Source organism: Athene cunicularia (genome assembly GCF_003259725.1).
Source record: "Athene cunicularia isolate RWA chromosome Z unlocalized genomic scaffold, athCun1 chrZ_part1, whole genome shotgun sequence".
NCBI classification, from domain to species: domain Eukaryota; kingdom Metazoa; phylum Chordata; class Aves; order Strigiformes; family Strigidae; genus Athene; species Athene cunicularia.
The window spans coordinates 3,502,620-3,526,368 of NW_020799142.1; the positions used below are offsets into that span (position 1 = coordinate 3,502,620).

Here is a 23,749-nt window from a genome sequence, read left to right on the forward strand (position 1 = left end):
CTTTTGCATGTGTAATGAACTTTGAGCTGGATCCTCAAGTACTGTAAATGGTCACAATTCCACCAAATGTTACTGAGCATCTGGAGAAGACTGCAACATCAGGTTTTGATTTCTGAGTAAATCTTTTTAAACCTGTAATCTGGTGATGGGGATTAACATAAACTGCAAAGGATTTAGTAGAAGAACTCAAACAGCAACAAGTAATGAATTGTGATTTTCATCCCAAATAATCCAATTTGTGGACACAACTATCATCCCACATGGTATAAACACAATCAACAATGTCCCCCACATAGAGCAGTCACTTGCAAAATAAGACACGTGGCTGCCAGACCAGCGCTGCCGCCATGGGTCATGGGTCTGACTGCTTGCCAGTACCTCGCCCCATCTCTCCCAAACAACTCCTAACAGGTCAAGGAGACAGCTGTGCTCCGAGGGAGGCATTCAGATGCTTGCCATAAAATAACCAAGAGCTACTCAATTCTTTTCAGGAAACTCACACAACGCAGAAGAGCACAAGGTCTGTACTCCAGCACACTTCAAACACGTAAGATCCTGCACCTCTGTGTTTGAAGCCACACTTCCACACTGACCCTCTCATTAAGGGAGTAAACACATAATTTCTGATCTGGTCCATTCTACTAATCTAGTAGAAGAGCATCTGCTGCTGCATGGCAAGCACAATCCTTAGCAACGTATTCATTTACCCCAAAGTACTTCGTATTTCTACTCTGCCTACTTTCTTCTACTTGTAACATACATAGTGTTCATCACTGTTCTTTATCTCTTTAATTTGAGCAAAATACTGAAAATCTGAATACATAAAGAACTATTAAAACAAGCAGTATCAACACACTTGAAGTACTGTTGTACTGCAGAACTCTTACTAGATGGAGATGCAAAGAAATAAAGCATTCATTTTGCAGCTGCAAAGAAAAGTACTATGCTCACATTTAACAATGTAAAGGATGACCAAGATAACACAATCTCTACATAAATTACATTATTTAGATGCAATGATCAAATCACAACAATTTTGGGGCAAAATCTTTAGTAACCAAAAAAAATCTTTAGTAACAAAAAAAAAGTGGAAATTTTAACTCAAAAAGTGAATTTCTATTTTAAATGTATTTTTGACAAAAAAGTGTTGCCCTTGTACTCCAATACAACTTCCTTTTCATTCTTTTAACTTTTTCTCCCACAAGGGATCAAGTTGACTTATGTCTTATAGAAAAAAAATCCTTTTTAATGGCATAAGAAATAAATCCAGTTGAGATTAATAGCTATCACAGTGGCAAGAAGACTTGATGGTAAAATGGAAAGTCATAAGACTATCATCACTCATCTGTTGACTTTGAGATATTTTTCCCCATTTCAGATGATATGTTTATGCAATGATAAATTCTCTTAAGACAATCTGAAGATTTGATTCTTTAAACCTCATTCAAAATATCTGAGTGCAAAGTTATCATTTAGTTACAATGTAAAACAAGAGGGGCTCGTTGGAGATAGGAAGGTCAAAGGCAGCCTTGGCTGCAGTGACCATGAGATGGTGGAATTCCAGACCCTGAGAGGAAAGAGGAGGTAAAAAAAAATATCACAACCCTGGACTTCAGGAGAGCAGGCTCCAGCCTTTTCAAAGACCTCCTTGGAAAAGTCCAATGGGTTAAGGCCCTGAAGGGAAAAGGGACCCAAGAAAGCTAGTTAATATGCAAGTATCACCTCCTCCAAGCTCAAGAAAAGTCATCCCAGTGAGTAGGAAGTCAGGTAAAAATGCCGAGGCCTGCATGGAAGAACAAGGAGCTCCTGTCAAAGCTCAAACACAAAAAAGAAGCATACAGAAGGTGGAAGCAAGGACAGGTAATGTGGGTGGAATCCAGAGGCATTGTATGAGCATGCAGGAATGAGGTTAAGAAAGCCAAAGCTCAAATGGAATTGAATCTGGCCAGGAATGTCAGAGGCAACAACAAGGGCTTCTGTAAGTAGAGAGGTGACAAAAGGAAGTCCAGAGCCCACTGCTGAATGAGGCAGGGGAGCTGGTGACACAGGACATGGAGAACGCTGAGGTACTGAATACCTTCTTCACCTTAGTCTTTACTAGAAAGACCAGCCTTCAGAAATCCCAGGTCCTAGAGACAGGGGGAAAGGCTGGAGCAAGGAAGACATAACCCTGGTGAAAGAGGATCAGGTAAGGGAAGACTTAAGCAAACCAAGCATACATAAGTCTATGGACCGACAGGTGCAGAGGGAGCTGGTTGATGTCACTGCAAGGCCTCTCTCAACAATCTCTGAATGATCATGACAACTGGAAGAAGTGCCCAAGACTAGAAAAAAAATTACACTCATGTCTTCAAGAAGGAGCACCTGGGGAACTACAGATTGGTCAGCCTCACCTCAATCTCCAGAAAGGTGATGTTGCTGCTAATCCTGGAAATCATTTCCAGGAACATGAAGGGCAAGAAAGTACCAAAGGGTAGTCAGCATGGATTCACCAAGGAGAAGTCATGCTTTACCAACTCGAGAAACTTCTACAACAAAATGACTGGCTTGGTAGATGAGGGGCTATCAGTGGACATTATCTGGCTTCATGAAGGCTTTCAATACTGTCTCTCCACAAGATCCTCATAGAGAAGCTCTTGAAGTATGGGTTGGATGAGCAGACAGTGATGTGCATTGAAAACTGGCTGAACAGACAGACCCAGAAGATTGTGATCAGTGGCACAAAGTCTAGTTGGAGTCTATTAATTAGTGGTGTATCCCAGGGGTCAACACTGGGTCCAATCCTGTTTAACATCTTCATTAATGATCTACATGATAGGGCAGAGTACACCCTCAGCAAGTTTGCAAATGACACCAAACTGGGAGGATGGGCTGCTACACCAGACAGTTGTACTGCCATCCTGAGAGACCACAACAGGCAACTGGAACCTCACACAGTTCAGCAAGGGGAACTGCAAAGGCCTGCACCTGGGGAGGAACAACCGCAGGCACCAGTACACGCTGGGTGACACCCAACTGGAAAGCTGCTTTGCAGAAAAGGCCTTGGAGGTCCTGGTGGACACCAAGCTTAATATGAGCCAATAATATGCTCTTGTGGCAGACAGCCAATGGTGTCCTGGGCTGCATTAGGAGAAATATTCCCAGCAGGTCAAGGGGCATGGTCCTTCCCCTCTTCTCAGCACTAGTGAGGCCAGACCTGGAGTGCTGAGTTCAGTTCTCAGCTCCTCAGTACAAGACAGACATGGACACATTGAAGGAACACCAAGATGAAGGGACTGGAGCATCTCTCCTAGGATGAAAGGCTGAGAGAGCTGGGACTGTTCAGCATGGAGAAGAGAAGGATCGTGAAGGATCTTATCAATGTATATACACACCTGAAGGAACAGGACAAAGAGGATGGAGCCAGATTCTTTTCAGTGGTGACCAGGACCACTGAACAGGACCAACAGGCACAAACTGAAAGACAGGAGGTTCCCTCTGAACATCAGAAAACACTTTTTCCCTGTGAGGGTGACTGAGCACTGGCACAGGTTACTCTGGGAAACGGTAAAAGTCTCCCTCCTTGGAGATACACAAAAGCTATCTGGAAATGGTCTTGGGCAACTGGGTCTAGGTGTCTGGGTGGCATTGGACCAGACAACCTCCAGAAGACCCTGCCAACCATTCAGTCATTCTGTGATTCTAATCAGATGCATCTTCTAAGTGTAGTCAAGTTGAAGACTATGCTCCAATACACATTTACTAGTCTACTAGTTTAATGTATTTTTATTCACACAGTAAATTTTTACGACAGTATTAAAAAAAAAAAAAAAATACATTTCTTCTGTGATTGAAATATGCTCATCATAGGTTCTTCCTCAACTCCATATGAACATCTGGTTAGGATAAAACATTCATATGATGGAGTGAAACCTAAAACACTGATTGAGATCAAGTAAGCAGTTTCTCTCTAACCTTTTTTCCAGTGTTGTCCCTTCAGAAGTTCTCACCTGCATTTCTGTTTTTCTCTGATAATTTGTTTTCATCTAATAAATAGTTCATAGTGATCTCATGTGAATACTATATTCTACTCTTCTATGATGAGAAGCAGATTCTTTTGGGTACTGTGAGTATTCAGTTATTTTATTGCAATAAAACAGTATCACTTTGTGTCTTCTTGTGCTAGGGACATGATTATCATACTGAGAAATAGATTAGTATTAACCTATGCAACAAGTTGAGTAACAGCCGTTACAAGCCTCATTATATTGTCCCTTTTAACCCTCCTAGATCTGGCTCAGCTCTGCTAACAGGAAGACTATTCAATGCCTATGTCCCTTCAGCTTATTATATTTCCATTGTGGCTGCTAACAAAATGCAGAAATGCATGATGACTGATGGTTTTCCTGTACCTGATGACAAGGAACAAGTCTCAGAACCCCAGCTCACTTAGTACTTGTTTATTTTAACACTGACAATGACTTCTTATCTGGTCTGATTTCAAATGACCACCTAAGAGTAAGAGATGCTGCAACATTAACATTTTTGATGTATCTTATAATTCTGAAAATGTGAAAAATATGAAACAATCCCCACAAATTGATTTTTTTTTTCTTTTTAATTTTAAGCACTTTTCCGTGAGGTGAGGAAGGGTTGGTAAAAGTCATTTTTTTTCTTCAGAAAATGATATAAGTGGTGTCCTTTGTACAATTCAATCTTTATATTGCAAGAAGCTTCTGACGACCAGTCTCTGATTTCCTTCACTTGCTTGTGGAGCTCTCTGAACATGAAGTTTCAGAGAAGAAAAAAACCTGGCAAGAATGTTCTAAGAGGAAGGGATACAAAATACCATTTACCTACTGATCACTGAAATATACTCAGCATTTCATTCAAATATCAGAGCTCACCTGGAAAATAAATCTTCCATGCACACTAGATTATTATTAGCCTAGTATCTCACAAGACTGTGCTCTAATTTAAGTACAATCCAAAGAATCTCATGACATGGCTCAGATATGCTTTATACTAGCCTATTTGAAAGTCACAGTGATTTTTAGCATCTCTCAGTATTGCAAGTAATGCTTAAAATATTACTACAATGCATATTTATGCAGCAATATCTAGCATAGAATTATTTTTAATAGTTTCCAAATATCTGAAAATCATTTATCACTCACAGTACTGCATGTGAGATAACAAGAAACTATGGCAGCTTGTGCAGACGGCTTTAGAAAATTTTTCTTAACTTATTTCTTTGTCTAGTGACATTTCCCTTATGCTCTGTTTCTGCAACATGAAGAAATTCTATGTGCTTTTTAGAAACACATTTTCATAAATAACTCTCAAATGTTGTTATTTCAAGTCCAACATAAAAGCTCCTGTTTTAAAGGAATTTTTTTCTACAATAAATTAGTTGTTATGCTAACTTCTTCATATCAAGAACAAGAAAAGTAAGATACAGAAAACAAAACTTGCTAGCATCACTTGATATTAAGTACTGTTGTCCTATTAAAAGCTGATGCTGTTCAGATTTTGGGTTTAGGCCCACACTTTACATTTTGGAAAATAAAAATAGTTATAAAATTAAATGCATGCATTTAAAAACAACACTAGTTTCAGATCCATTAAAATATTTTTACTATTCTCCTCAAAAATTTATTTTCTGCTAGAATTCTGCACTTGAAATTTTTTAGGTATTAAATATGTGCTGTGAATACCTTGTCATCACCATTATCCACTTTATTTGCATTAATATTGCAAGTCTTTTGTAGATGTGCCCCATATTTGGTTTTGCTGTTGTTAATGAGTTCTTCCCAAGCAACAGGAGTGTATGCATTTAATGCATACACCTATGATATATATATATATGTTTTGGCAATTATTTCTCTTCTTATTCAAACAATGACCTTAAGCTGCCTCAGGAGGACTATATACATATAAAACATGTTAGATTCTTTCTTACTAAGTCTATCTCAGAAAAGTCCATTTTTTCGTGTTTCATTTCTCTGCACCTAAAATACATAAAGGTCACCTGTTTCTCTTCTTCCGATGCTCTCTGTTGGAATTTTCTGATTCACTGCCACTGCTGGTGTTACAGCGAGACCGTGATCTGGAGAGGAAAAAAGCAGTATCTCAAGATGTATTTATCTACTAATGTCAAAAGTACTGAAGTTCTAAACAAGGAATGAACAATACTGCAAAGACATTACTAGGAAAATCAGAATTAAAAGACTCTAGAAGGCTTGTCTACACCTGTAAATCATGTTATCTTTTTCTCATTAACTGATTAGGAATAACTCTTCAAAAGTAGTGCAGTCAAGAGTACAGTGTCAGGTGAGCACTGTTTGCCTTTTTGAATCATTGCACTGCATTTTTGTTTGTTTGTTTTATTTTACCTCTCAGAATTCTCTGTGTATATACCACAGTGAAATGTTTCTTTGAGGTGTGAAACATTTTATCTTTAAACTGTATGCATACTGGCATATTTGTAGGACAGCCAAGAGAAATGATACAGGTTCTGGAGGAAAAACAAAATGTGCATCAGATCTATCTTTTTTTACCCACCTCAACTTCCATCTGACTTCTAGTAAGTTCGTATCATTTTTCAAATGTTAGAAAGCATGGAATACCACTAACACTATGACTGCTGATCTTTATAAATACAGAAAGGCTGAAGTGCACACATTGACAGGTGTGCGTACCAGCACAGCTTTGGGATAACCCAAGGCACAGCTACAAAGATGGTATGTCACATGAGGAAAAAGTAATAAAGCAGTTACTTCCGTATTGCCTCTAACTGCAGAGCTTCAAATGGCAAGGTGACATTTATGGCTTTGATCATTTGCTACTGAAAAAGACTGGTGGAACAGGCTGATGTTGAACTTCAAGAAGAAAATGGGTATATGACTACCTGGAGGCAAAACTCCTCTCAGTGGATAGAAATGCTTGGCCACTACTATCTGAAAGAGACCCTTAAATCCTTGATTGCCACTGATCAACATTTTGGAGCAGACAGACTAGCTGTCAGGGCCCTGGTCCTAGAAACCAGGGTTCTGTTACTGTACTGCTGGGTTAGGTCCTAAAAAATAGCACTCTCACTCAAACCTGGTTTGGACCATTCTTCAGTGAGATGATAGTCTCTGAATGCCTCCAAAGAAAGACATGTTTCTCTGCAACACTGATTAATGCCTAGCTGATTAATGATTGAAATTGACCAATATTAACATGAGCTGACCTAGAAGGATTTAGATATATCTGCAGTTAGAATCGGTAATGGTTTGGCTGCAATGGATAATAGAAATTTTCATCTGAGGTGTCTGGGCGTGAAATAGAAGATCTAAGGGGATAACTCCTGATGCTGCTGGCAGAGACACGTGCTTTTCTTGTGCCTCCTGGCTTTTCATTTGCTCTTTGAAAAGCACTTTCATAAGAGGACAGATTTGTTAAACTACACCTCGAACAAGCTCAGGACTGAAGGCACTTCATTAGGTGTAGGTAACAGGCAAGGGGAAACATTTTGTGACAAGGTTAGAGGCTACTGACAAGCACCAGTTCACTGCAAGTTCTAACAGTTTAAGGGGAGGAGCCCAAGCAGGATGAGAAAAGATGACAGAGAATTCCTAGAGTACAGAATAGTTGCAGTATGGACCTCCCCTGAGTGTCCTATCTGATCAGGAACACATCCCTCTACCCTCTGCCTCTGAAACTAGGACATTGTTATAAATGTCCTTCTGACACAGTGGACAGTCATGAATTTGCCAGTGAATTATGGTTGGTTTTATCAAATTTCTGTGGCATTAAATGCCTCAGTGTATGGAGTACAGTCTTGCTCCTCTCCTAAACTTGGGAATCATTATCTCAAATAGATTCCACTCAAATAGGAATGCTTTAGAATAACAGGACAATTAAAGCCTAGAAAAATCAGTTCAACCCAGCTTGTCTGAAGGGAATTGGCTTAGAAAAGAGAAATTTCTCAGAGAAGAAGCAGAAACCTCTCCCCATCATCAAATTTCATGGCTCATAATTTAAAGCTCAGAGGCTCAGGATAGCCACCTTCCAAGGTAAAAATACATATTTCTGGGTTAAGCTCAAACTGGGGATGAGAAAGATGTATGCTACAACAGAAAAATATAACCCAAACGAAGAAGGAAGATTAAAAGATGGTGTCCAAAAAAATTGACTCAAACACATTGAGTACAGAGCAATAAATGCCCTAAAACTGCAGCAGACATTACAGGCCCAAAAGTATACCTTTTCCAAAAAAAAATCTTATCAGATCTTTAATAAATATTCCACTAATCTTGAATCTCAACATTACTAGGTCATCTGAGCAACACTGTTCTTTCATACTTCCAGGTCATCAGAGTTACTCTGTTCTACCTTTCACAGCACTTCCAAGTATTTTCTTGTGCTGATATAAGCAATTTATCACATGAGGTACCAAGGCAGCAAAAATCACACTGTGACAGGAGAAGCGTGAGATAAAACATCCTATTTGCTCAAATCCAAGATAAGCCTCTCTAGCTTTTCAGGAATGAAAATCTGATCCACCTTTTGGGTAATGAACATCAAATTACCTTGTGCTCCCTGAAAGGAAAGCACTTGTGGGGAGACAGAAGAGGTGCTGAACTGTCAGCTGAGTGGCAGCTGCTCATGCTGGTTGTCAGAATATTATCTTTCACTGAATATTAAACCGCAGCTTTTACTGAAATTAATAAAATACAAAACCAGAAACAATTGTGGTTTCCTAAATCAGGTGCAAGAACACACATTATCCTGATCTCTGACAATTACAAAGCACCTTTTATCCTTTTTTCTCATGTTTTCTTGGTCATGCAATATACTTGATATTTTGCAGTTAGTGTATCTATATGGTCTGACATAGCAGCAAGAAAGAAGGCATAGTCAGTTTGGCAAGAAACACTGAACAACTACAGTACCAGAGAGGGCTTTGAGGGTTGGTTGCAGGATTTGGTAATTCAGAGCAACAGTTGACAGAGAAGGCTCATATTCTGGTGCAGTCCTTTTCTGATTAAAATGAGAGGACAGTAGCCAAATTCTGAGAAAGTGGAGAAGACCTATCACAATATACAACAACAAACCTGTACATTTATAATGTAATACAGAAGGCACAGCTTTGGGAAGAGGTCCCTTCTAAGCACTGGCGTTTTCCACCTGAGATGCCTAACTAAATCCTCTCAGTTTTATATGCTGGCCATCTATCACAGGATTATATGTAATGCTAACATCCATCAAAAAAATAATCTGTTATCTTATGTGAGCAGTTTCCTTGACTTCCTGTGATTGTACCCAAGCTGTTTTTATCTCTGCCAGAGCTCCTTTCCTGTGCTGCAGCCATGAATCAGATCCTAGGCGTGCCTCCTTCACAAGCTTCAAGAGTCTCTCACATCAAAATGTACTGTACTGTCTCCTTTTTCCAGCAGCCAGGGCAGAAGCACAGGAGCAAGCAGAAGCACAGCACAGGGTCATGGCAGGCAGATGTGTCAATAGAGAAGTCCAGATGCAAAGATCTGTCAAAAGCTCAAGTTGTTGAGGGGCACACCTGAATTCACACCACAGCATTTTATTTGGAAATGTGACAACTGGTCAAGACTGCACAGGTAAAAAAAAAGAAGCTTAAGCAAAAAAATCAGCAAAACATTGAGAAGACCGTAAGAAGTTGCATATGCCTTTACACCTACCTTTTGCAGGACAGTTTATCTCAAATAACAGTACACATGTTTTCAAAACATTAATTAGAAGTGGACTGGGAGACTGGAGAACTCAAACCAAAACCTGCAGATGCAAAATCCAAAAGCTAAAACTTCTGGAACTGACTTTCAAGCTGCAGACAAGCCTTTAGTAAACTTTCACCAACTGTTTCCATCATATTGTAGTAACAATGTGCAAGGCAGCTTGTAGGAATCTGTGCTGTGATGACACTATCCTACAAAGCATTTTTAGTAAAGTAAGATAGGAAATTAAAAACTAAACAGGTGGAATACAACAAGCCTTTTAAACATTTAAGATGATTTGTGAAAAGGAAGGAAGGGAGGGGATGCAGGGAATTGAAATATGATCAGTGACTTCGCTATCATTTCATGGCTGCTATAGATAACATATTTACCTTCCCCTTTGCTTTAAATCTGAATCTTCGCCACTGTTTTGATTTTTCCTGTGACATTAAGAAGTTTTACTGAAATACCATCAGGTCACAATACAAATACACAAGAACTCCCATTTAAAAAAACAAAAAAACAAAAAAACAAAAAACACATAAACAACAAACTTTACAAAGGTATTTTGTCAGCATAATTTAAGGCAGATTAAAAAGGACATATGCTTGTTTCCTTGTTTCCAACTTTTCAGGACACCTGTATAGTAAGTTGCAAAGGCATGATCCCATTCAAGATCTCATTGCAAAGCCCTGACTTGCAAGGTTAAGTATAGTGTATAGAGTTTCCTACTGTTTCCAGCATAACAAAGCCTGATGTTTTCCTCTTAACTCCAACAAAGACTGAATAAACAACTGGCGGCTGTTATTAAACAGTTGAAAAAGGAAAGCACATGAATAAAATCAAGCTTCAGGAAGACTTAATTAGGTTAGAATCTACCTACTATTGTCAGTCTTCACAAGGCTTTTAAATACAATATGTTGTGTGGTAGTCCAAGAGAAAACTTGCTATTGGCAGACCACCTGTCCACCAAGTATATCAGCCAAATGCAAATCTCAGATGATAAACACTTTGCATCTCAAAAAATTTCCTACTGTTCAGTGCACAAACACTGTTCTTTTCTTGGTACAAGACAGTTTTGCACTGCACATCTCTATTCCTTTGTTTTTACAAAGCCCAACAAGTCCTTCTGACAACTAAGCTATCAATGAATCAGAAAACACATACAGGAAACACGCTGCTATTAATACGTACAAGGGCTCTATCCAACAGGGTACATCAACATAACTATTGACCCAGAGACAGCTACACTGATTTACTTTAACTCAGGCATGAGGTCACTACACATCCACCATGGGTAAGTTTCTTCACTCCTGTTCTAGACAGATAATGGCAGATAAAAGATCTGGAGCAGATCTGGATCTGGAAACCTGACAAATATGAAAGCTCCACATCAAACTAGATTTCCTCATAGATATAGATGCACTGTCAGACACCCCTCTGCAAACACTGGTTTTGAAAGCCAAACCAGTAATCACTTCAGAGATGTCAGAAGGAGATGTAACTCCCAGATACTGGCTACTAGGCAGTCCTAGAGGACTGCAATGAATATGGCACAGTAGCTATGCCTGCCTATACTTCACAACAGATCACAGCACCACAGTACCTCAGCAATGAAAGCAGCTTCTTAGCAGGACAAATTGTCCCATGTAACATGTAGTCTTTCAGAACTGTATCAGTTCAGAACTGTCCCTGTAACTTACATTTCTGAGGTACTCCAGGACACACAGCACAGAATATCCACCCATTTAATTTTACTTAAGTTACCCAATTCAGCACAAACCCATTAAAAACACATTATCTCATAGTTGTATTTTTCCTGGCTTCCTCTCTAATGTTAATTCATTCACACATTGGACTCGAAGACAGCATTATGGTTCATTCCTTTAATCTTTGTTGCACATAAAGCAAAGCAATGTACATAAAACAAAATACTGCTCTCTATTAGAAGCTCATTGTCAACCAAGAAACATCCACCAGTACTTTCCTTCACCAGGGAAAAATAGCAGCAGTAAGTGAAAGGATCTTGCATGCGCCAATAATGCAATCTCTCATATTTTTAACATAATTTTCCCAATACCCAGAACAGCACATGAGCAAAGATCCTGACCAAAGCTTCCTTTCCAAAAGCAGATCTGGTATTCTTACTCAGGGGTTTTTTGGAGTAACAACTGCCCCCTAGGGGTACCCTTTTCCCAGGACCCAGCTGGGCCTCCAAGAATCTACTGAACACAGAGCATGCAGGACCTCAAGCTTTCCACAGTGAGAAGTTAGCAGTAATTAAACCCAGAGCTCTTACCTCCTTCGGACTGGTTGCGCAGACTCATTCTCGCTGCCACCTGATGGATTCCGCCGCCGAGAGTAAGGAAACTTTGGTGATTTATTGCGGTCACTGGGAGAATTATACAGCCCACTAGGGTTCAAAAGCAAGAGCAAACAGCTGACTTTAAAGACAGTTGGCTTTAAAGAGCAAGGCAGTTACAGCAGCTAACTGAGATTCAGCCTGCAAAAACTGAGAAGGCTTACACACACACTTGTATACATATTCAGCTATACATGTACATGTATGTGTGCATGCTATGTAAATACAGCAGTACTGCTTTCCAGAAATAAATATTTTACACTGAACCTTGAAAATGTAGGAGAGAGATCTCAGCACTGCCAAGTCAACAGCTCTAAGCTTACAAAACGTAGAGGCTAGTATAGACATATTCTTTTAGCATAGTAAAATTTCTGTTCTTTTGTATGAGTTATCCATCCCAGAGCTAGGCATTCAAATGCACCTCTATTCTTTATGTTTTCCACAGATACAAGTATGAAGGCTGTTCCTGCTGTGACATGTCTTCATTACAGAGATAATGCTTGGGATCATGAAACAATTTCAGCTCCAGCTCTCTGCTGTTCATCCACACAACACTCTATCAATGGTGTAGAAGTGTTTCAAGCTTCAGGTCATGTACTTAAGCCTGGGTGGGACCCAATGGGTTGGGTTGTTACCAAATTAGATGTAGACTATCAAATGTCTGTATAGACTATCCTGTGATACAGAATCATCCAGGTTAGAAAATACCCTGAAGATCATCTAGTCCAACCATTAACCTAACACTGACAGTTCCCAACTACACCAGATCCCTCAGCGCTATGTCAACCTGACTCTTAAACACCTCCAGGGATGGGGACTCCACCACCGCCCTGGGCAGCCCATTCCAACACCTAACAACCCCTTCTGGAAAGAAATGCTGCCTAATATCCAGTCTAAACCTTCCCTGGTGCAACTTGAGGCCATTTTACCTCTCGTCCTATCACTTGTTACGTGGTTAAAGAGACTCATCCCCAGCTCTCTGCACCCTCCTTTCAGGGAGCTGTAGAGGGCGATGAGGTCTCCCCTCAGCCTCCTCTTCTCCACACTAAACACCCCCAGTTCCCTCAGCCGCTCCCCGTACGACCTGTGCTCCAGACCCTGCACCAGCTCCGTTGCCCTTCTCTGGACACGCTCGAGTCATTCAATGTCCTTTTTGTACTGAGGGGCCCAAAACTGAACACAGGAATCGAGGTGCGGCCTCAGCAGTGCCGAGTACAGGGGTCAGATCCCTTCCCTGTCCCTGCTGGCCACGCTATTGCTGACACAAGCCAGGATGCCATTGGCCTTCTTGGCCACCTGGGCACACTGCTGGCTCCTGTTCAGCCGGCTGTCAATCAACACCCCCAGGTCCCTCTCTGACTGGCAGCTCTCCAGCCACTCCTGCCCAAGCCTGTAGCCCTGCTGGGGGTTGTTGTGGCCCAAGGGCAGCCCTCGGCATTTGGCCTTATTGAAACTCCTAAACTTGGCCTCAGCCCATCGCTCCAGCCTGTCATACCTTACTACAAAAAAGACCTCTTCTAACAGTGTAACTGAGCCTGTAACGGAGTACGTATCACTTTAAGGTGGTATACTGATGTTCCATGACTTTTTGGAGGAAGGATGCTAAACTCAGCCACACATTTTTACCTAATGTTACTTAGTCCTTTTCACAACATGTGGTAAATATGATATTCTCACCAAATTCCAGTTACTTCTGCTTTCTTAAAACCTGCTGGCCTTCAAACTGGATACACACCCCTTCACCTGCTTCTGCAGACTGCTGATTAGAGCACTGCTCTGCACAGCTGAAAAGCTGCCACAGTTCATCTCCACAAGAACTACTATTAGAAGCTATGAAAACCTCCGTGTAGCATACAGTGTGCTTATGTGTCTAAAACTGTGTAGTCCTTTAGAATAGATGGACTTGTAAAGACTCAATCCTACCAATGTGGCTCCGGAGTGATCAAATTTCCTGATATTCTGAGAGCACTCTTCACACTGGAACCCTAACGTAAGAAGCTGACACACCTTCTTTAAAAAACACAAATAAACATCTACCTTAGCAAGAGAATATTTGCACGCTGCCTTGTCCTTACTCTGAACACTTTTGATATTTAGAGAAGGAGCACATAGGGTAAATCATCACGGTGTCCCAAAAGACACACCATGCACCATGTCTAGTTCAGTGGCCTGTTTCCAACAGTGGCTGTAAGCAACAACCTTCAGGAAGCAAAAACTGAGTACATACGGCAGCTCTCCAGTGCCCTCTGAGTCCCCCCACTATTCCCAGCCCAGGGTACTTACTCTAGCCAGCTGCTACACCTCTGTCTTGAGAAGGCCTTGGGGATTTCTCTTCCACCCAGCTTTGCCCAGGAATCCACTAACTTTCAACATCCCTTGTAAATAAAAACCACAGGTCTCCTACTCATGGTAAGTCACTACTCACTGCCTTTCTCAGTATTTTTAAACAACCTCCAATAGCTTTATCTGAAGTTCTTATGTTGGAAGAATACAATCCTGAACTCTTTCTCCTTTTCCTGTACTACTCATTATTTTCTAGACCACATTCCCTGAAATTATCTCCTTTCCAGACTGAAGGAAGAGTCCTGCCTGGCCTATGCCACTGCTCCTTGTACAGATTTCTTGCACAGCCATTCACACCTCTGAGTACCTTTGCCGCCTCTCTAAAAGCCTTTTCCTGAGATATCAGAACTGCACTCACAACTCGTGAAACAAACATGCGATCCACAAACGGCATAATACTGTTCTTTTCCTTTTCTAATATTTGCTAATTGTTTTTTCTGACAGCTGAACAGGTGATGTTTTCACTAAGTTTTCCATCATAACTCTGCAGCACCTCATTTTACTCATAAATTTTTTTTGCTCCCACATGCCTCTCTTTACACTTACTGACTCAACATCACTCACAACCCAGTGATTCATCACTCATACTTTAGGGGTCTTTCTGCCACTCTCTTCACAGGCAACTTTCACTCTCATTATCCTAAACAATTCTGTCCCATCACCAAACTATCACTCATTTTCCAGGTCTTTGACAAATATTCTCAATAGCAGATGTCTATCAGCATATCTCTGTGGAAAGCCACTGGTGACTCTCATCCACTGATCACTTCCTCCTACACCTATTTTCCTAATTTTTTACCTGGTTAATTGCCCATGACAGGACCTATCCTCTTATATGCAATACAGCTTTGTTGTGAACCTGTTAATACAGTACTATAACAACACCCTTCAGTTTACTGACATGGCATTATATTTACCACTGCACAATACCTAAGACATCACACCTCATCTTACCTTTGTAGGCGATGTTCCTCCCATGGTGTGCTTGTTTTACTTCTTTGGGTTTCTGGACTGTTTTCATTTTTCATCTTTTTAAAGCTAAACAAAAGTACAGATTTTTTTTTTTTTAAAAACCCATAGTGTAAGATCACATGTTGTCTCCCTTGACCTCTTAAAAATTAATCTTAAATGCATACAAACATCACAGAGACCCACCCTGGCATACAGTTATTTGCCTGCTATGTGAAAGAGGGCAAACAGCCGCTATGTTGACGAATGTCTCCTAGAAGGAGAGACTGAAAGGGGGGGGAAAAAAAAAAAAACAAAACCCAAAACAAACAAACAAACAAAAAAGACAACCCAAAAATCAGCTCTACAAGCTCATCACTATGGTGGCAGTGAGTCAGAAAAAAGGTCAATTTTGTCTCAGAATAAACGAGAAGCGATGCTTAGGCAAAAAGTCTAACAATAGGGCAAATCTACAAATTACTCTTACAGACTTCCACAATGTACAGTTAACAGATTATTGAACCAGAGGTTTTATCTGCTTTTTAGTCTACATAGCTCTTGATGGAATTTCAATTGATTTACTTAAACACTTCTTCAACATTTTTGAATTTTTGGCATAGGTAGTGCCTGGTAGCTGCATGCTCCAGTATTTAAGTATGGCACAAACAATTATTTCATTTTATTCCAAAACTTCCATCTGATTCAAAACCTCCACCCTGTGTTCCTCTTTAGTTCTGTGCTTATATAAAGAAAAAACCAAGCCCTATGAATGATGGTTCCCTAATCACAAACCCCACCCCATGTTTTTTGTAATACATTTTTAACAACTGTCTCATCTCTTTCTCTCCAAGTGAAAGAATGACAAACTATTTAATCTCTCTCTGATTATCCTTATATTTCTCTACCATTTTTCCAGATCTACAGTACCTTCTTTAAGATGGAAACAACAAAGTCAGAGGTGATAACTATTCAAAACATGACAGACCACAGGTTCATAGAGTAGCATATTCTTCTCATTCCTTCCCCAATAACTCCTTATGGTTTGGTTTTTTTTTCTAGACACTGAGCATAAATCAGACAGTGTGAAAGAGCTGTCTTCACTGACTGAGGCAATATAAAGTATCAGGACAGTCAAGATAGTCACCTGGCTTAAGAAATATATCAGTGCTGTAACCAGTCTCCCACTGCATCTATGGGAAACAGGGGGAAAATCAGCAGGATGCTCCAATTCTTCTTTTATTCCTAACATTCTCAGCGTCAGGTTTTACAACTTCGAACCCATTAATCCTTCTAGATAGCCTGATCACTGCCACTCCAAGTGCTGCAAGGTGGCTTCCAGCTGAAGCATGCATTTTCACCCATCCTCTTGCCAACAGCTAATCATGCTTTTCCTGCATCATCATCTCTAGAGCTCATTTTCTACATGAACAAGAAGTTTACCTGATACAAAACTAGTGACATCGATTTCCACTAAACTCTTCAAGAAGTATTATTGACAGCAACCCACTGCAACATATCTTCCCAAAGAGCAACTTAAGCAGCTGAAAAAAAAAAGCTTTACAGATGCTCACAAATAGGAAGATATAAGCCAGAGCTTTGCCCAGAGCAGGAGGTGACAAACTCAGCTTTATGAAGGAATCCTGGCTACTTAAGTCACTAATCCACTTTTAATCTCAGCCTTTGGTTAATACAGGTCACTGAGTTAATAATTTAATTCTCCCATACTGAAAAAAAATGCAAAGCTACAGTAAGTCAGCAGGAAAAGAAATTAAATTACACTTTATCAGATAAATCATTTTCTTAATACTGAACTGAATAATTATTGAGTCATAAGTGCAACAGTCTATTCCCAGGCTAAATTACTACAGAATAATCAGGCAAATAGATTTCAGTTCTGTATTGCAAAAAGCAACTGGATTTGCAGAGCATAAGCTACTGAACAATATTCAGACTGAAGCTGGGCTTAAAAAAAATTTAATAGTGTGCTCAAATCTTAAAAAAAGAGAGAGAAAAATTATCGTGGGAGGTGATTGCACTGCATTAGATTCCTAGGTCATTATTCATTCAGAGCAGACACACACTTTACAGCTAGAGAATTAGAGCATCGCAGTTCTTCAGATACTAGTATTACCTCCAGGAATGCAGTTTTAAAAAGGACTAAGTTCATTCAAATTATCTGCAAAGGTTAGGATCTGAATTACACGTGAGATTACTGCTGTTGAGGGGTTTTATGGTTTACCTTGCATTTATAGCACTTATGCAGAAGTGACCAACTATGTATCTCAACAGTGAATGAGATGTTAAACTACAAAAATTCAGTATGTAACACCTACTGAAAGATGCTTTGCAAGCATGACTGACAATTAATATGAGAATCACACAGGATGGAGTAAACTACCAAACTGTAAATGCTTCACATGTCCAGGGCAGAGACACACAGGACTTCACAGGACTATCCTTATCAGTGCCCTTTGGGCCATTATCTGGTTTTTTCCTATTTAAAACTGAAACTGTCTTCCCATCAATTTGTCCTAATTCATGGGTTTGCAAACTGTGTCACCAGGAACCCCTGTTCCAGGTTCACCAGAAGATCAGGGTTTGTTAAAACAAATTACTAGCAACACTCTCTGACCTTTGTCAGCAGAAGATCAGATGGACCTGAACTCAAGGGCAGGATAAACTATTAGCAATGATTTCCAAATGTGTTCCTCTACCCAATGCAATACGCAATCTCTTAAAAGCTGGAAGGGAACTGCTGATCTACGTACCTTTTCACAGGGGAAGGTGCAATAATTTTGGTAGTTCCTTCATTTTCCCCATTTGTTGTAATCTGGCTCATGTTCTTAGATCCTGTAAAAAAACCCACAAAAACAGAACAGTCCTGTAGCATACACACTTGCACACCTATTCAGCATAACCATCTACTGAACACAGTGCAGCATGAGAGATAAAACGATACACAAGATATCTGATGCATGCTCTACTTGATAAGGGTGTGTAAGTATCACACTTTTTTATTTCTAGTTATACCACATCAGAAGAAAGTTTAATATGGGGGGTCATTCATTACTCTTTCATGAGACAGAGGAGTTTGAAGCTGTTGTTCTCAAAAGGATGCTATGCCACTGCCACCAGAAGGGAATCCCTGCTCAGTCACCACTAAGAAGAAAGGTGCGAGGAGAATACAGACGATGAAAAAGTTCGGGAATCTCCAGTGATTAAGTATGGCCTCTAAAACAATTTTTAGATTAGATGGTAAAGCAAGATGAATATGTTTGTTCTAAGAAAACATTTTAAACTGATGTAGCAACACAGTGCAACACAACACTAATATTTCCTAAGTTATGACCAGGAAAATAATAACTGTGAATCAATGAATTAGAAAACTAATAATGTAAACAGAGAGAGACACTAAAGAGTAATACTCTGACAGAAACATCTAAGCATCAGTTTCAATGAGTCAGAAATTTTTGGCCAGTATTTGGAAGTTATCTGACTAGCTTCCAAGTTTGTAACCAAAGCCCAAAGCACCTGAGCCATGAAAGGGAACGTGAAGAAGCATCAGGAACATGCATTCTTCCCTCTTTTTGAGCCCCATATAACAGGCTTCAAAGAAACCAATTTGTGTATTCATGATTTAGGAGCACTGAGGGACAAGGGAATCTAGACATTTCATACTGGGCTAATGTCAAAGTGGCATAAGACTATGCTCTACAGATGTACACAGCTCAGAATCTAGAACAAAAAAAAACCCTGTTCTGTTCAGCTTGGTATGTAGTAGTAGATTAAACTTATCAAGACAGGTTTGTTCCTACTGCTGCTGATTTTAGTTTCTATGCTGTGATGTTAATATTCATCTGTAATTTTTCTTCAGTTCACACATTCTCCTTTCACGTAACTGGCAATTTCAGTCATTTCTTACAAAACTCTTACCACCTCCAGAAGCAGATACTAAGTAAAACAACAGAGCAACATCACTGATGAGGTACATCAGCTCTGGACAGGATTCTGTGCATGTTCCTTGAAGGTAATGCAACAGATTGACTGAAGCCTGTAAGACTGCTAACAAGGAAATAATGTGTCCTCTGGGTGAAAGCAACAGCACCATAGTGTTGTTAATGTAGTGGTACAGACCCAAAGCCTTTTTGTTTGACTAAAATGAAAATGCTCTGTCTTAAATTAAGCTGTGGTGAGATTTTGCATTATAAGCTTTTTCCAAAATCTCAGAGAGGGAATTTCTCCATGACCTCCCTCAACTTTTCTCATCCCCCTCTGACATACAAAATCTCCAAACTCTCCTCTACTTCAACAAAAATATTTAAGATACCCTAAGGCATCTTGTCTGGTCATCAACTGCCATCAATTACCACTTTTACTGATGTAGTTTAGTCCTTCCCCTATTTAGTTTTTCAGACTAGTGCCTGTCAGGGGAGGGGAGCAGCCTGTGTCCTGTCTTGCACAGTACTCGTTCCTTCAAAGCACTTTTTGTTGTTTATGCAAGTATAAGCACTAGGAAGAATTTGGAATATTCTGAAGAACAAATGCTGAATGGGCACAGACTCACAGACAGAAAGGAAAGTAAAATTATGGCATTCTGAATGAATCCTCTATTTTATACAATGAGAGACCACCAACTCTCCAGACTCTCTGAAACACTTCACATCTGTCCATCTTTTGTTTTCAATAATGTAGCAATAGATACACTGCTACTATGACCTGCCTGGTAAAAAGACAGAATTACTGAACGAAAAACAAAGAAGAATTAATATGGATGAGAAAATGATCAGTAAAAGAATCACCAATCTTCATTAAGGCCATAAAAGACTGCTATAAAAATTCTTCCTCTCATCTCTAAAAAGAGATGGATGCCTACAGCCAAAAATCACAAATAAATAAGAACATGAATAAGAACAGAAAGCAGAAATTTCCCACCTTTAAAGAAGGTAGTGGTAGCAAAATGAATGGAGTAGGTCAAAATGTTAAACTACAAAGATATCTCAGGGTTTCTGACCATATTTTTTCTGCATGCAGATATATTTAGTTTTACTTTCCTAGGTCAAATACGTAAGATAAAATAACCCATTATAATAACTTGGCCCACTGAAGCACTAAAACCAGCAAAGATACGACTTTTTCAAACAAAAATAATTGCAATACTTCACATATTTCTGTGTAAGTGAGGTAGCTTCCAATTACGCCCCTCAGAATGCTCATATCTTGATGGAGCAGTAAGAATCATGCTCCAAAACATGTCATAGATATGAAACAAACTGCCAGAAAAAGAGCCAAGGGTCAAGTGCTACAAAAGTAACAGCCACCTCCAGAACTAATCCTTTGCCATATTGGCAACAGCCTTACCCTTCTGCTGACACCCAGTAGTCTCTGGGTGTCATGTGATGGAGGGTTATGAGACTTAAAGTCAGCTCACCTGAGCGCACAAAGTCTGTGCTGCCTTTGCAACTTCTTCAGCACCCTGCATGAAGGCCGGTGGGTGCTGCAGAAGTGGGGCACCTCAGTTTTTGGAGCAGCCAGTACTAGTAAATCCTTAAAGAAGCAGCTCCTTCCCACTGTTGAATTCCCTGGTTATCATTCTGCAAGTACTTAGTTAAGGGAAAATCAAAGAGAAGACAACATACCGGGGTGACTATCACACACAGGCAGAATCTACCCAGAAATACAAAACAGGTTCCTACTGAAACAAGACCTCGTATTACCTGTGTTTGATTCCACTGCCACCCATGAGGACCTTTGCTTTGCTTTATAATTAAAAAGCTCTTGCTGTACAACTCTTTTGGACAAATAACTAGATTAATGAGGAGCTTTCTATCCACACTTACAGAAACTGTAATAATTGTCTTTAAGTATGTTTACCCCATGTACCTTTTACAAATGTTCTACTAACATACACCTCAGTATGATAAAGTATCCCTAATATAAAAGAATAGACTACAGAAAAACTGTGCAATAACTTAACTGTACCACTGTTTCTTGCATGCCAAGGTAACAGGCCCCAAAAAATACCTTAGGTAGCCAGAAATCTTGAACATCTCACTTGCAGCAGGTCTTCCTGTCAGCATTCACTGAACTGAACTCTTCCAGTAAGGTGAGTGCACACACTTCGATTCCCTTTTACAGCCACCTTGATGATGACTTGTGCATTCAATTTAAATATCACAGAATCACAGAACTGTCTAGGTTGCAAAAGACACTGAAGATCATCCAGTCCAATCATCAGCCCAACATTAACAGTTCCCAACTACACCATATCCCTCAGCGCTATGTCAACCCAACTTCCCAGGTGCATTTTGAGGCTATTTTACCTCTTGTCCTTGTGAGAGCCGAGCAACCAGGCCTGTGAAAAACTAAGACAAACAGCCTGGGAAAGCAAAAGTTGAGGCTGATTGAAGATTTGCCTCAAACACTCGCAAGACAAAACCATGAGTCACAGGGTGATTTCTGTGGAGGCCGAAGCTGATCAGGCTGCCCGATGTATCTGGGGGAGAGAGCCCTGTGGAGATGGGACGGCTCTGCCCTGGGGCACCTGGGCAGATTTCAAGGGCCATGTGTCCGGTGAACGAACTTTGCTTCATTATCCACGAAATGCATATTAAAGTTGACACCCCTCAATATGCTAACGAGGGCTGTCATGATCATGCGAGTGACATCATCCCATGAAACACCTTACCCCTCCCTGTACATGGGATACGTAGGTCTGTGGGTTGACCTAGGGGATGGACCCAAGGAAAGTGGGTATAAATCAAAGGGGAGAAGAAAGGGCTCTCTCTCTCTCTCTGCCCCTCTTCCTGCCCCCCCCCTCGGCCGTCTGGAGAGAGCAGTGAAGCAAAGACGACGGATGCCAGCGAAGAAGATAGCTGCCTCCTGGAATCCTCACCAGCAGGAGCAGCGCAGGAACCCAGACCGGTGATCTGTACTCCCCCATTCCCTCTATCTCCCTCTTTTCCTTTTTTCTGTTAAGAAATGTAAAGCATATTATATTGCTTGCCATAGCTTGCTCTGTACTTAGCCAGTTATCATGTGTTCAATTAGTGCATTGTAGGTAGTTAATAAATGCTTGAACTTGGAGACTTGTTGTCCGCTCCAATTGGGGATTTGCGAATCTGAGTCACTTGTCCCCCTCACTGGAGCGGGACGTGACAGTCCTACTGCTTGTTACTTGGTTAAAGAGACTCATCCCCAGGTCTCTGCACCCTCCTTTCAGGGAGCTGTAGAGGGCGATGAGGTCTCCCCTCAGCCTCCTCTTCTCCAGACTAAACACCCCCAGTTCCCTCAGCCACTCCTCGTACGACCTGTGCTCCAGACCCTGCAACAGCTTTGTTGCCCTTCTCTGGACACGCTCGAGTAAATGTCCAAAACCTCAGGAGCCTGGCATGCTAATTAGCTTATCATGCCTGTTTCTTATCAACTAAAGCCATTTCACTGGTATTTTCTGGAAGTAGTGTTGGCATTTATACGTACTGAGAACAGAAGATAGCGTGATCAAAAGGAACACATTCAGTAAGAGCTCATGCTTTGTGCTGTGTGTTACTAAGAGCCAATAAAAATGAATTGACTTCCATATGTCTACAGTACCACAGCCTACTCTGTGATAATGTTTATTTTCCAAACCAGTTTCCCAAACCTGTAGCCTCTAGGGTTTATGCATCTCACACCGCATGCATGAAGCGCAGAAGCGGTCACATCCATCCTTCACAAACCTGGCATTTAGAAAAAACTTTCAAGTGTAAAGCAAAAAGTAAACAAATAACTAAATACATAAAAAATTACCCCAAGATTCATTTTCTAAAATTTAACAATTTTCTGGAAAAAGATTCATAGCTTTGAATGCACTAGACCAAAAGTTACAGCTATCATGACTGAGGTTGGTAAGGCAGAGTAATGATAGGTGTGGGTGGTAATATGTAAGTTAGTCAGGGCAGGGACTGTGACTGCCAGTGGTTGCTTAGGGACTATTATAATACAGACAGTACTGTAATTTTAATACTCACTCCCTATTCTCTACCTGGCTTTTATATCAGAATGCCAGCACTTACTTTACACTATTTTATACAACTGCCCAGCATGCAAGGGAGAGTCGCATCAAATCCCAAGCTAACAAACAACAGCAAACCCTAAGCAATGTGTTTTTCACCACTGAATTAAACTCAGACCCACAGCAACAGACACATCAATGTTTGTCTAGGGAGGACACTTCCAGGAAGCTTTTCACGTGCAGCATCCAGACAAACAAATAATGAATTCTTTCACTCTACTCGGTGCTGTGAAAGCTGAACATTACCACTCTTGCCCTGAGAGGGCAGAACAGAATAATGAAAGATCCTGTTCCACCTCTGAGTTTATGATTTGCAACCAGAACTAAATGCAA

The 23,749-nt window shown here is 40.4% G+C and overlaps 1 protein-coding gene across 1 annotated transcript in view; it reads right to left on the minus strand.

Moving 5' to 3' along the window:
- EPB41L4A (erythrocyte membrane protein band 4.1 like 4A) overlaps positions 1-23,749 on the minus strand; it is a 95,202-nt gene that overhangs the window by 17,811 nt on the left and 53,642 nt on the right. Inside the window, exons 13-17 of the mRNA XM_026865758.1 lie at positions 18,135-18,216; positions 15,373-15,456; positions 12,013-12,126; positions 10,106-10,153; positions 6,011-6,088 (exon numbers count right to left, since the gene is read on the minus strand). Of these exons, the coding sequence (XP_026721559.1) occupies positions 6,011-6,088; positions 10,106-10,153; positions 12,013-12,126; positions 15,373-15,456; positions 18,135-18,216 (406 nt within the window). The remainder of the gene's footprint in view (positions 1-6,010; positions 6,089-10,105; positions 10,154-12,012; positions 12,127-15,372; positions 15,457-18,134; positions 18,217-23,749) is intronic.